The sequence below is a fragment of the Argopecten irradians genome, chromosome 3, assembly GCF_041381155.1.
Source record: "Argopecten irradians isolate NY chromosome 3, Ai_NY, whole genome shotgun sequence".
In the NCBI taxonomy this organism is placed as follows: Eukaryota; Metazoa; Mollusca; class Bivalvia; order Pectinida; family Pectinidae; genus Argopecten; species Argopecten irradians.
The window spans coordinates 2,877,319-2,890,799 of record NC_091136.1 but is presented as its reverse complement, the minus strand read 5'-3'; the positions used below and the strand labels follow the sequence as shown (position 1 = coordinate 2,890,799).

Sequence of the window (13,481 nt, the reverse complement as noted above, 5' to 3'; positions counted from 1 at the left end):
TTCGTCTGCTCCTGGTTTTGATAATGAAAAAATATCATTTGTCAACGGTGGAGCATCTTTAATTTTGAATAGGCCCCTACACCGTCAGCATACTCCAATCAATTTACATCTTTTTTCGGCCAAATGTATCTACTGACTATTGGGTCTGGTCGTCCTCCCTTGGTCTGTCCTTCTGTCTGTACACAGGGTTTTTTTATCTTCAGAAGGGCTCGCTCAGATTTCTAAAATTTCATTTAAAAGCATCCAGCTATTAATGTGATTTCTATTTTGGGGCCTATTGGCGGAAGTATGGATCTTGATACTAGGATGTTGTTACTTTGTATCGTTCTCAGAAAGAATTAACATAGTGATCAAGTTCTCTACATTTAATCATAGGTATCTGCTGTCCATGATTTTGTTGTAGATTGGAATTAATGGGAAATCTGTAGTGTTTTATTGATTTTTTAAAATTCTCTACCGTATTCGACCCAATAAGTGTCCAGAGAGTTTAAAAATTGAAAAGATGTTTATTAGTAAGACCAAAATATTTGCAAAGCAAAAAATGAACCTATACTGTTTTGATAGTTTTAGTCTTTATTTACGCCTCGCAATTGAAATTGAGTAATAAAAATGAGGGAGGGGCGCTAATAAGGACATGGGCGCTTATTGGGTAAAAAACCTTATATGTACTTCTCTTGTGTTCATCAGATATATCGTTCATTCTCCACTAATTTGCATGTTTTCAGAAATGAAAACATAAAATATGAAAATTGAAAACAAAGTTCTTATGTATTGTCATTTGGTTGGCAAATATCTCTATTTTTTAAATCCAAAAGGGCTGGCTCCTATCTTTACTCAAAGAAAAGTTATAATAGTTACAGTCAACCATCATATTTTGGTAAAGAACAGATACGTGACTTTGTTAAAATGAACTAAATTGAGGTTTGTCATTAGAAATGCCACAAAATATACACTTTAACTGAATTTTTGCTTTGGTTTTGGACTTTTCTTTCCATTCAAAGCCATTTGTCCGTCTCGAAAGCAACTTGTCTTTATCAATTGCAGTTATGAAAAGTTCATTTGTGTATATTGGTTTGTATGATTCATAAGTGTGTTCGAATAGTTTCATATAAAAATAGTACCAAAGTATTTTGTTTCTATATTTTTCCTTATTATCAAACTGTACCTTTATCTGCATCAGTACATGTCAGTAATTTTGTATTTGTATAAATCACAAATTACTGTATAGGACATTAAATTCCTGCTTTAAACAGTAACGTATATATTACAACATACTTAACATATGACTGTAGAAATCTGACAAGATTATTATGTTTTTCTGTTTCATAAATTCGTCAAAATGCATTAAAGAAAACGTACTTTTCAGCGGTTTCACTTCTCTGCAATACTTTAGATGATTTTTGCCTAAATTAGCAGCGATAACGTATCTGTTCTCTTGGTATATGTCTTTATGGAGTATTAGAAAATAAACAAATTCAATAACACGAATCTGCTTCAAAACTTGTGGTCAAAACTACAACATCAAATTATCAAACGATAGATCAAAACTATTGAAAGCGGCGTCGATGAAGAGATGATTACTGTCTACACCGATTCCCATTGACTGCAGATGGTTTCAGCGTTCTTCGTCATTTAATTGGGAAAAAAACGACCCGCACGGCTGACAGGTAGATGTGATAGCTCATGATAAACAGTTCGTCTGATATTATTGGCCAATGAAACCTCACTTGTCCTTTGTTGATGTTTTTTGACATGAAGCAAAGGAATAATTCATTCTCATTGTCCTCGCCTTCCTTCAACCGAGAAACGTATCAGTCTCCGTCATACTTGATTGCCACAAACAACCCTAAACTTACATTTTCTGACCATATCTAGTCTGAAACAAATTGCTACAAATGAAACCAAGTTCACTCAAATTAAGGTTTACGTACAAAAGTACAGATCCGTTACCAAATATGACAGGTACGTTACCAAATAAACAGATACGTTATTTCATGTTTATATATCACATTACCGTATCATTAGTATAACAAACATTCTAACAATATCTGGCTATAAAATGTATTTGAATTAGTCGATGTAACAGTATTTTTATTAGTTTTACACTAGATATTAGAGTAAGCGGTACATCTTTCATCAAACAGATACGTGATCTTTTATACCAGATACGTTACTATTTTGATATGTGATTTATACATTTAAAAATTAATTATATACCTAATAGCTTAATCAATACAGCTAACTAGTGTTAGAGATCACGTGATTATTATCAGAAATGTATATATATGTTACTATGTACAGGTATATACTAAAGGAAAGTAAAGGTTTTTCTTATTTCGAGTTTCCCAACACTGGCAACACAACGAATCTTCCCGCTTGTAAACTATTGACAAACTCTCGGACACTTGCCACGTGGTTAAGCTAATTTCGAATGTTTTATGACAAGCTGTGAGAATTTCTGTCGATATGGGTATTTTTCCATAACGTATCTGTCGGTAACGTACTGACCGACACTAACCCCTCTCATCATTTAAATGACACCGTGTGACTTGTCGACCAAACCACAAACATTTTAACACTTAGTATTCTATACTTTTCAAACTGTGATGTGAATTTATCTCTGTGGGAAAGTGGCATCTTAGGTAATCAAGTACATAGTAGTAACGTATCTGTTGATGTCGTTGCGTAACATGTATATTTTCAAGATAAACAAAAACTCTACCTACACCCATCTTGTATTTGAGATCCCGTCAGAATGAGATAAACATAGAGTTGGTCTCCCTTCCTCAGTAGCCACAGGGGCAAAATGGCTCAGACGGGTTATCATCACGGATAAAAAGAGAGTCGTGTCAAATCCAGACATTTGAGAAAAGAGAGTAATACATTACAGACTTGTGTACATGATTTTTGAATGAAGGGACCCATTTGTTCTAAGCTTCTGACCCACTCACCTGTAAAGCTCTATATCACCTACATAACCATCCCTGGAAATCAATATCGCCTGCCAATGCAAGATAGTCGAGTTGTGGTACAAATGATAAACTGAGGAAGGAATCCTAATGGGCTCGGGCCGAAAAACCAGGAACCTGACATAAAAAATATCTCTGGCCCAACGAAAGGCCACGAAGATCTATCACATCCTCCTAGCATTTAAAAACTTTGTGTCAAAAAGAGCCCCCTTCGTGACCTTCCCATACTTGCCGTATCCTGTCCATACTGATTTCAACGTGTGGAAGGAACCTACATCATGCACCTGTATGCTAATATCTATGATAATCATCTGATAGAAAAAAATGTAACATTTAACATTGCCATCCCGAAGAAAATTCCTTAGTCACAGTTGATGCATTTCCGTGATGAGAATACAATATAGCTTAAGAGGAGGGAGCAATGACAGTCGTAATTCCCCTCCCAATCCCAAGTCACCTATTGGTCCTGGCACCGGAGAGACTAAGATGAGCGAAAGGACATATTTAATGTGATGATGAGAAAAATCCTTAATTGGTCAGAGGAACACAACACTTGATTATTTTCGAAGATCAATCAAAGCAACAGAACAGCGCCCTATATTTTTACGTGACCGGCACTGAAACAAACAACAAGGTGGGAAAGCTATAGAAGCATTGTCTTTGAGAGTCCACCACCGTTTAAGTCCCGATATGTGAAGTCTCCCAAGGGTGGACTAACATCTGCCAGGGATTGAGATAACCCAGAAAAACGAGAAACCAACGCAACCTGGACGTGTGGACCAATCGATGAAGGTCAGAGGCAAGATCTCTGCTTCTCGAACTTCTCCAAGGTGGACGGGCAATGCCCAGAACCGATGTTTGAAACGGTTTCTCCGAGGAAGACTAAAGTCTCGCGGAAGGGGAGACCTCGGACATCTCTCTGGAAGGATGAAGCCGACTGTTGATGCAAAAGTTTCAAGGACCAGACGGTTGTCAGCACCAAATATTCCACGCACAGGTGGAGCATGAGGGAATCGTCGAAATAGATTGTGAACATCTATTCCCCTGGAGTGCAGAAAGCCCACGACAACCAGCAACAGCTTGGTGAAAAACCAAAGGAGCCTGTCTGTGAGCCCGAAATGGCATGGCCCCGTAACTGAATAAACCTTCACGTGGTTGATAGAGGACACTTAATAATGGAATTTGTACATTTAGTGTTGTTAAAAAGGTGATTAGGCTAATCATCTATTTAACAACAACTTTCAAATCAAAATGAAATTAATTCTGATGAATTTTTTTTTTCGAAATTTTATAAAAAAAATCTTAAGAACTCTTTACTTACTTGTTAAGTTTAGTGAAGATATGATCACAAATTTTGCTGCAAATGAGAAATGAATATTTCACTTGTCAAATGATTAAGTTAACCATGCTTTGAATAACCAAGCTCAGATCAGCACTCCTTTCTTAAATTCTCTGTAAAGTTTTCAGAAATTTACATTAATTAATAAACTCTGAGAAAAAAGCATAGGCTAGATTTCCTTAGTTTAGTTTGGTTTACAAGACTTCACATTCTATTGACAGCGAAGGTTTTTTTGATTTCCTTAATTACAAACAACACCATCAACATACTCCAGGGGTTCCGATCACTTAAGTTATCTTCAACCCTGGACTATCTCATAGTAAAATTGGAGGCAACAGAACAAAACAGGTAATTTAGTCTTTTGATGTACATCAAAAGAGCCGTGCAACAGTACACTGTGTTTGGCTGTGTGGCTTTGATGTTGGGTGTTGTTCTCTCTGTAGTCTTCAAAGGAAATATTTGCACGCCTGTGATTGGTTCAGCTATTTTCCCTGAGCTGCCTCCAATTTTACTATGAATTAGTCCAGGGGTGAAGAGATCGTAAGTGATTGGAAACCCTGGAGTATCAAAGATGAAACAAAACAGAAGACATGGTTACAGTTATATTTTATTTATCACTACACTAGTAAAATGACAACAAGCATGTATGTTAAGATCAGGAGTTCAACTCCCTGATGCATTACCTAATAACAATGTGATAAACCATTAAACCATGAAATTTATATCAGTATACATGCACATTTTGCCAACAATTTTTCCAAAAGTCATCAAATGTGAAATATGACCATATATGTAAAACAGCATAAAATCCGCGAACCTTGCTTTTTTTTTGGATAAGACGTATATATGTACAACATTTTGTTAGCTAAATATATACTATGTATAGATAACAACTAAATGTTACATACAAATACATGTGTATCTATATGTACATAATGTTACATACAAATACATGTGTATCTATACGTCCATAATGTTACATACAAATACATGCGTATCTATACGTCCATAATGTTACATACAAATACATGTGTATCTATACGTCCATAATGTTACATACAAATACATGTGTATCTATACATACATAATGTTACATACAAATACATGCGTATCTATACGTACATAATGTTACATACAAATACATGCGTATCTATACGTACATAATGTAATATACAAATACATGTGTATCTATACGTACATAATGTAATATACAAATACATGTGTATCTATACGTACATAATGTTACATACAAATACATGTGTATCTATACGTACATAATGTAACATACAAATACATGTGTATCTATATGTACATAATGATTTGAGAAAAGGAAATATATCTTGAAGTTTGACAAATGCAGGTGTATCATGAAATATTCTTATGCTTGACAAATACAGGTGTATCAGAAAATATCTAAATGTTTGACAAATATAAGTGTATATGTACACAAAACATAACAATACTGCAAGGAAAGCATATACATGTATCATAATGTTAAGATATTTAGAAATATTTTGAAACATTATATTTATCATTTGCTCTGTCTTGATTTATTATTGATTTATAAAAATTTTTCTACCCTAATTAGATTGTCCCTGATACCATTTTTTTATCAATCTTAAATATGGTAGAAAATCACTATCAAATTTGGAGAAAAATATCTTAATTCATTAAAACTACCTTTTTAAGAGTTTTTATAAAATTATTTTATGAAGGGCTCTGAAAGATAATTTTGATTTTAAGAAGTTCTGTCTAATGTCATTGAATTCGCAACAACCACTATACCATTAAGTGTAGCGAAACTTCAGTGCTATTTTCATATTAATTCAGCTGATCAATGTAAAACATTTCAATTGACCTATACTGCAAGGCTTATGCATGCACTTTTTTTTAATTCAAATTTTAGTAAGCCTACAAACATCAGGATTTCTTTGAATATTGCTCGAAAATTATCACAAAGAGCCGAAAAAAGCAGAAGTTGTATGAAAAACATTTCAATTTTTTTTTCTTTTTTGGCAGAAAGCAACCTTGAAATATAGCAAATATTAACACCTGCAAAGCTTGATATTTTTATTTTTAGTCCAGAGATGATCAAATGTCAATGCCTACGATTTATTGTTAGCAAAATGATATCATGTGATGATGTGATGTAGTTTGTATAAACATGTGTATATACAGTAAAACACTTTTATAACGAACACGTTTATAACAAATTTATGGCTAATTATAAAATTACTGTAGTAATTTTCATTCGGTCAATGTTTCTAAAATATCTATGTTTTATGTGCATAACCAGCTGCATGTATATGCTTTAATTAAGTAATTTTGATGGTCCTAAAAGGTTCGGTATACACATGTTACTACTGCATATATTTAAAAACTGTTTGATTAGTTTTACATATTTAAACAAAATACATAAATCAAATGCTAAAAATATGTTACAATTTTCGGGAATTCTAATAAGAATTTTTCCCAGACAATAAAGCAATTGCATGGTCCTCTAAAAAAAGTTTCTTTCGTTTGTAATAGGATGTTTACTAGGTATGTAAAAATATTCTATAATTTTGAAAATTAATGACAACTACTATGTGTGTCGTTGCCTTGGTATCTGTAATAATGAAAGAATGGATTTATACAAAGGAACAACAAACATGACATGTCCATAGGAGAAAAAAATAGCATCTCAAAAGGTACCAACCGGTATATGAAAAACTTGTTACACTCATACGATAAAGAAACCAGTGTATTACACAATATATCATAGGTATACTACACATAGTCATAAAATACACATCATAATCTCAAAATTAGCCAATACAAGTCTACAAAACACAAAACGGTATAGTCTTTCATTCTTAATAAGTGTAAATTTTCTTCAATAGGCATACAGAAAAATCTATGCCCTTGTTTGGAAAAACAAATTTCCAGATAAGAATTCTCTCTCATAATTTTTTTTTATTTATTTATTTTTTTTTTAGTTGTTTTTTTTATATTTTTTTTTTATATTTTTTTAAATTTTTTTTTTTAATTATTTTTTGTTGTTGTTAATATTTACTTTTACATAATATGATAACAGAAAAAAACATTTTGATGCAATATGATGAAAAATGTTAGTACGAGATGAAATAATGGAGTGAGGATTGAAGAGAAATTATCTGATGATAATTATAAAAGTTGTTTATCTCAAGGCACTGTGTGTGCGATTACAGTTGCAGGCTAGCAATGAAGTGTGAAGGCTGATAAAGGGTACTGATACAGTAGGTACAGATATTAGGAGCAACATGTAGGGTAAAATGACAAATATAAAACAATATCAATAACAAAAAAAAAAAAAATATCAGAACAAATGCTGGTCATAAAAATCAGAACAAGCTCCTCTCAACCCTAACACCAATCAAAGCAGACTGTTCATGTGTGTGTGGTGAATTGGTTCCGTGAATCAGAATTTAAACACTCTAATAAATAACAAAAGAGAGAATATTCAGTTTGTTACGAAAATCTTGACAAAAAAAAGTGTCAAAAAAAAAAAGCTTGAAAAGTCTGAAAAAAATCCTATGATTGCTGGTACCATTATGTAAGAAAAAAAAAGAGTCATAGGTTGTGATTCTGTCAATATCATATCTGTTGTGTAAACGAATCAATATCAAGAGCCTGCATTATAGCGTCGCCTTGGAGCAGGCCGTCGTTAGGTCTGGAGGGAGCATTCACTTCACAGTCGTGCTGGGTAATCTTCGGCAGGAAACTATATTTTGAGGGGCTCAAATTTGATGTCAACTGAAACAAAGACAAGACAAAAATGTAGATCATTAACGGATTAGAACAGATCTTGAAATAAATCACGAATAAACTTTACCATACAGAAAATAAAAAATGACTACCGGTACAAATATATTGTACATTATTAATTAATGCTGAAAGTTAAAACCTTAATCTCATATATTGGTAGTCAGTCAAAAAAAAGGAGTCGACTGATTACTAAAATTGGAAATAGTTGATAATTATGAGAGAGAGATAAGATGTAACTGTTACTTATATGTGCCATAACTCATCCAACAGATTTACATGTTTTTTCTTTTCTTTAAAACTCTATATAAATCCAACAATTTTAATCAAAAAAGTTATAGAGACGATTAAAAGTTACAAGCAAACATTTGTAATGCTTAATAAACATTTGTTACAAAACAGGCTCTACACAATGAAAAATATCTGCTTCTGGTGAATTATAATCATATTATGTATCATATAAATATATCTAAGAAATCCCTTTCCAATATCTGATAATACTGTTATTTTAGCGAGTTGCTTGCTTTACTGCATGGCTAAGGTATATCTGAACACCCCACAAAAATAAATCTCCTGAAAATGAAAACAAACAACACAACATCAAATGTTCGTGTACCATGTACCTGTTTAATTTTTGCTGATTTAGCTGTTTTGTCATTGAGTGTGTTGAATACACTATATCCATGAGAACGGTCTTCACCTGTCAGCAGCAAGTTCATTAGTACGCTGTCACTGCCTAACTGTCCTGTCGACGAGAAAAACATAAATCAAAAATACAGGTCAATATAACATCATATTGACCAAATCAAAGGTCCGTAATTTCTATATTAGATATGTGATACTGTAATCCCCATAATTAGCGCCCAGGGTGCTTATTAGGGGACCAAAACCTATATGCAGAAAAAAAAAAAAAGTCCTACCCGGGTATTTTAAATCTTTCAATACTCATATTAATCCATCACAGTAAACATACAAATGCTTTCTTTTCTTTGAGACCCATTTTTCCATAACAGTTTATAACAAAGAATTTCATGTAATAATATGGGTTACAATGCTGATGTTTTAAGCATCACACTGTTGTATAACATAGTTTAGTCCATGGGATTAGGGGCATGTGTATAACTTAACACCTTTTTCAGAAGAGGGGAGGGATGCTTATAGGAAGAGGAGCACTATTACTGCGAATATAGTAAAATAAAATTATTTACTGTATTAAATTAATAAAAAAAAAAAGAGGTTTTATTAACTGTAGGTAGAAACAAGAGCTTACTACAATTCAGTGACTTCTTTCCTACATCAGGACAGGATCGTTTTGCGATAGGGGGTCCCTTTTCCTGGTTGGTCTGGTCCAGCGGCCGTTTCATCTGCAGCATGCCCATGTCCACCGGTTGTTTCATCGTGGCCACACTTGTACTTCCCTCCAACATATCCCACAGGCTCCGGCGCTTCTGTGGTGGCTCCTCAGGGAACAGCTTGTCTTTTGAAGTGAACACAGACTCGGTTCGGCCAAACAGGCTACAAACAAAATAAAATCATATTATTTTCTAACCCTCTTTCAAAGCAATAATTGTCTCTGTGAGGACTCATACTTAGTACCGTCTATCAATCTATCATGTAAATATATAATTGCTATTTATTGTTTTCTCTAGAATCCTGAAAGTTCAATGCCATAACGAATTGCCCTTAAGCATTATGTACTTGGAAAATTGGTATAATCCACAGCTTGAAATATTTAAGAACAAAAATTTCATTTCTGGCTTCAAATATGAATTTACAAGCAAAATTGTAGTCAAAAGGTAGGCATGATCATCATATATTCAAACTCAAATTAGAAATTGGAGAGTTCCACCAAAGGACAGTAACTCCAACAATGAGAAACAGTTGGTAATGGACAAAAGGCAACATGTAAAAAGTGGGACTTTGTCTTGGGCGGCCAAAAGAGGGACCTAACTTAACATAGCAGTTCCTGGCAATGTGCCCAGTACTTGACCACAAGGTATTAGTAGTTCAAATATTGACTCATTGACTACTTGACCTGTCTAGACAGAGCAAATCTAATGAGTGCTTACCCAGGGTTGAAGTCTGCATTGAGGTTGAACAGTTCATCAGGTGCAGGTGGAAGCAGGCTGAAGTCATCGCTAGCATCCATCGGGATGTAGGGCGCTCTGGTATCCATATCTATTTCCTGTACACAAAGGTCAAGGTTACGGAATAACCAGAAAGATGACAACAATACCTAAACCATTTACGCTGTATTAGATGTCTATGTTTTTTTTTCAATTGGAAGAAATTTGCTTAATCAAGTTAGATTTACAAGTGCCTTGCTCTCTGTTCACATTTATAATCTTTACAAGATTTTGCATGCTTTTTTAGACGGCATTACCCAAGCTCAAAATTCTTCATTCGAAATTGTAAAGCAAAGATTTACCATAACAAAACTACTGGTGTGGTTTTAAGGTAGGAGGGATTAAAGAAATTGCAGTTACCTCCCCTGGTAAGCAACCGTCTGACATGGGCATTTGTGTCATGTCCATCGAGGTGAAAAACTGATCCATGGCGACTATATCTGCCGGATTTATGGTGATCAGGAAATCATCAGTGATGGGAGGTGCTGGGCTATGCTGTAAATTCAAAAGAAAAGAAATTATCTTACCGTACAGACAAAACTTTTACTGTAAACCATGTTGCTAAGGCAAAACCATGAAAGTGTATCTCTGCAAACCACTATCTAAAAACGATTATATTAAACGGCATCTTCCGCCATTATATTGAAAGGTATTTCTATTAAACTGTAAACCTGCAAAACTAAATCTCCGTGAAATTGCTTTGAAAAAGATGTCACAAAATTAATATAATTAGAACTGATGTGTAAGAAAATTGGCTTACAGTATTAAATGATCATTTTTTTTGCCAAGATGATTCAAACTGATGTAATGAAAAATACAGATTTTTCTTTATCAGGGACACTGACCCTTGGGGAGCCGGACAGCGGGGTGGAGGAGGCAGTACTGTTGGGGCTGATCATCTTAGGGTCATTTCTGCTGCACAGTGAAAATCCAGGCTCCTCCTTCAGGATGACCATCGGCATGTCCTTTTCTTGTTTAGCATCTCCTGTCATCAAAAGTCATCAGAGTAATCAACAGATTCATCTATTCAGCAGAGTCATCAATAGATTCATCCATTCACCAGAGTCATCAATAAGTTCATCTATTCACCAAAGTCATCAATAGATTCTTCTATTCACCAAAGTCATCAATAGATTCTTCTATTCACCAGAGTCATCAATAGATTCAATTATTCACCAGAGTCAACAATAGATTCATCTATTCACCAGAGTCATCAACAGATTCATCTATTCACCAGAGTCATCAATAGATTCATCTATTCATCAGAGTCATCCATAGGTGTAGATGTAGATTAACCAATTCAGTCATCACTAGATTCATCATTTGTATCGATTTCGGCAGTCTTCATAAGATTTATTTTGGCAAATGAATTGATTTTGGCAAAGTCATCTGACATTAAAGTCATCATTTGCATTGTATTGACAACGTCATCATTAGATTCACCAATCACACCAAATCAGCAGAGCTAAACCTATTGGATTTGTCCTTTATAATACACTATCATACCCTACAGTTGGTAGTATGACATTTTTACTCTATACAGTTGGCATTAGTTAATTTACCAAATTTGGTAGATAAAAAGATTGATGTGTGAGAATGGTTGAAACTTTTCTCCTGATTGCAACATCAATAAATTCAATGATATCTCATGACTTTTCGTCACAAGCGAGACAAAAACTTGTTGTTTTTTTTGGCTTCAGAAATGATTACATATAATTTTGTACAATAAAATCAGACTTATTTCAAGAATTATTGGGTTGATTTAAGAAATCTGTTAAATACCTTTGAAGAAAGTTGTGTTCAGCGGAACACAAGCATCTCCCGCAATTGGTGCCAGATGTTGAAGATCCAACTGCTTACTGCGAGCTGTATTAAAAAGGTAATAACAGAATTATCTCCCCTGGACCAACTTCTACTTATTTAAGTATATAGCTGGTACCTAAATATCACACCTAAATATTATAGAACAAAAATGATGAATGATTTTTATTTTTGTTGTCTTCATTACTCTTTGAAAACTTAGTGTTAATTAGTGTGTTGTATCTGTCTTTATTGTTAAGTGATACATGACATAGCTACCTATTATTGATTTCACAGTTCCAACAAACCTCCCAGGATAGAACTTGCTGTTGTATGGTATGATATTAAGATTTAACAAATATGTGTAAACTGAATTTATAGTTGCCTGAATATCTATACATAACCATCCGTACTTTTTGGAGCCTCACTGAAGTAGAAGTCAGCCTCGTCTTCATCTGTCTTGGTAACAAACACATCCTTTGTGCTCGGTCCGAAGCTCCACTGGATGACCTCTTTGTTGTCTTTCTGCGGCTCCTCCTTCACCTCTACTGGATGTTGTTGTACATCTGACATGATCATGACGGCCTCTTCTACTCCACTGTAACAGAAATTTTAAATAAATGTGTCATTATCTTAAGTTAATAGGTATAGAGTTTCTGTCTGTTCTCCTTCCTTTGGACAAATATTCTTCTACATACGAGTATCTATATGCACCTTATAAGATTCTGTGCAACTTATGGGAGTATCTACATTGTGTATGCAATTGATGGGAGATTCTATATGCATTAATATGTAAGCTAAAATCTATTGAGTGTTGAGAGATATCAGAGAACACAAATTTTTGCGATTCCTGATCTCAAAATTGTTCCAGGCTTCAACTTTCTTTTTATCACTCAAGACATCAATATAGATAGCCACTGTATTGAAATATTTAGCTATAATATCAAATGTTTTGTTCATAATCTTTTTGATGTTTTTGTGTTTTTGGTCGATTGAACATTATGCATATTATAGCTATATTGTATATCTCATTTCATTTTAAACCATAACTATAAGCTTGTTTATGGTATGTGTAGCAATACAAACCAACCTTGTAGTATTTTTAATTTACGAATCAAAATGAACGAAAAAATACTCTGACATGGCGCTCCTTGCAAATTAATGCTGAAATCCCTCCTTTAAGAAACATACGAAATCCATGGTACCGGTAATGGGCTACCACTGGGTATAAGATACTTGTGTGTGGAGATAGTATATATATGTGTGTGTTTGAGGTTGAAAAAGCTGATGGTACTATATTAGAAGAAGCTTAAATCCAAGACCATATCAGCCCATATAACTGTCACATACAATACACTAAAACTTTGTGTACCTGGTAATTTAGTGGACGCACACGATACACTGGGGCTTCTATGTACGTACCTAGTAATGTAGTGGACACACACGATACACTGAGACTTCTGT

At 34.0% G+C, this 13,481-nt stretch overlaps 1 protein-coding gene across 1 annotated transcript in view; it reads right to left on the bottom strand.

Moving 5' to 3' along the window:
- Positions 1-4,902: 4,902 nt before the first annotated feature.
- LOC138317151 (hypoxia-inducible factor 1-alpha-like) overlaps positions 4,903-13,481 on the bottom strand; it is a 39,506-nt gene continuing 30,927 nt past the window's right edge. Inside the window, exons 7-14 of the mRNA XM_069258710.1 lie at positions 12,431-12,615; positions 12,000-12,083; positions 11,063-11,202; positions 10,578-10,712; positions 10,161-10,276; positions 9,362-9,606; positions 8,715-8,836; positions 4,903-8,082 (exon numbers count right to left, since the gene is read on the bottom strand). Coding sequence (XP_069114811.1) covers positions 7,924-8,082; positions 8,715-8,836; positions 9,362-9,606; positions 10,161-10,276; positions 10,578-10,712; positions 11,063-11,202; positions 12,000-12,083; positions 12,431-12,615 — 1,186 coding nt within the window. The 3' untranslated portion in view covers positions 4,903-7,923. The remainder of the gene's footprint in view (positions 8,083-8,714; positions 8,837-9,361; positions 9,607-10,160; positions 10,277-10,577; positions 10,713-11,062; positions 11,203-11,999; positions 12,084-12,430; positions 12,616-13,481) is intronic.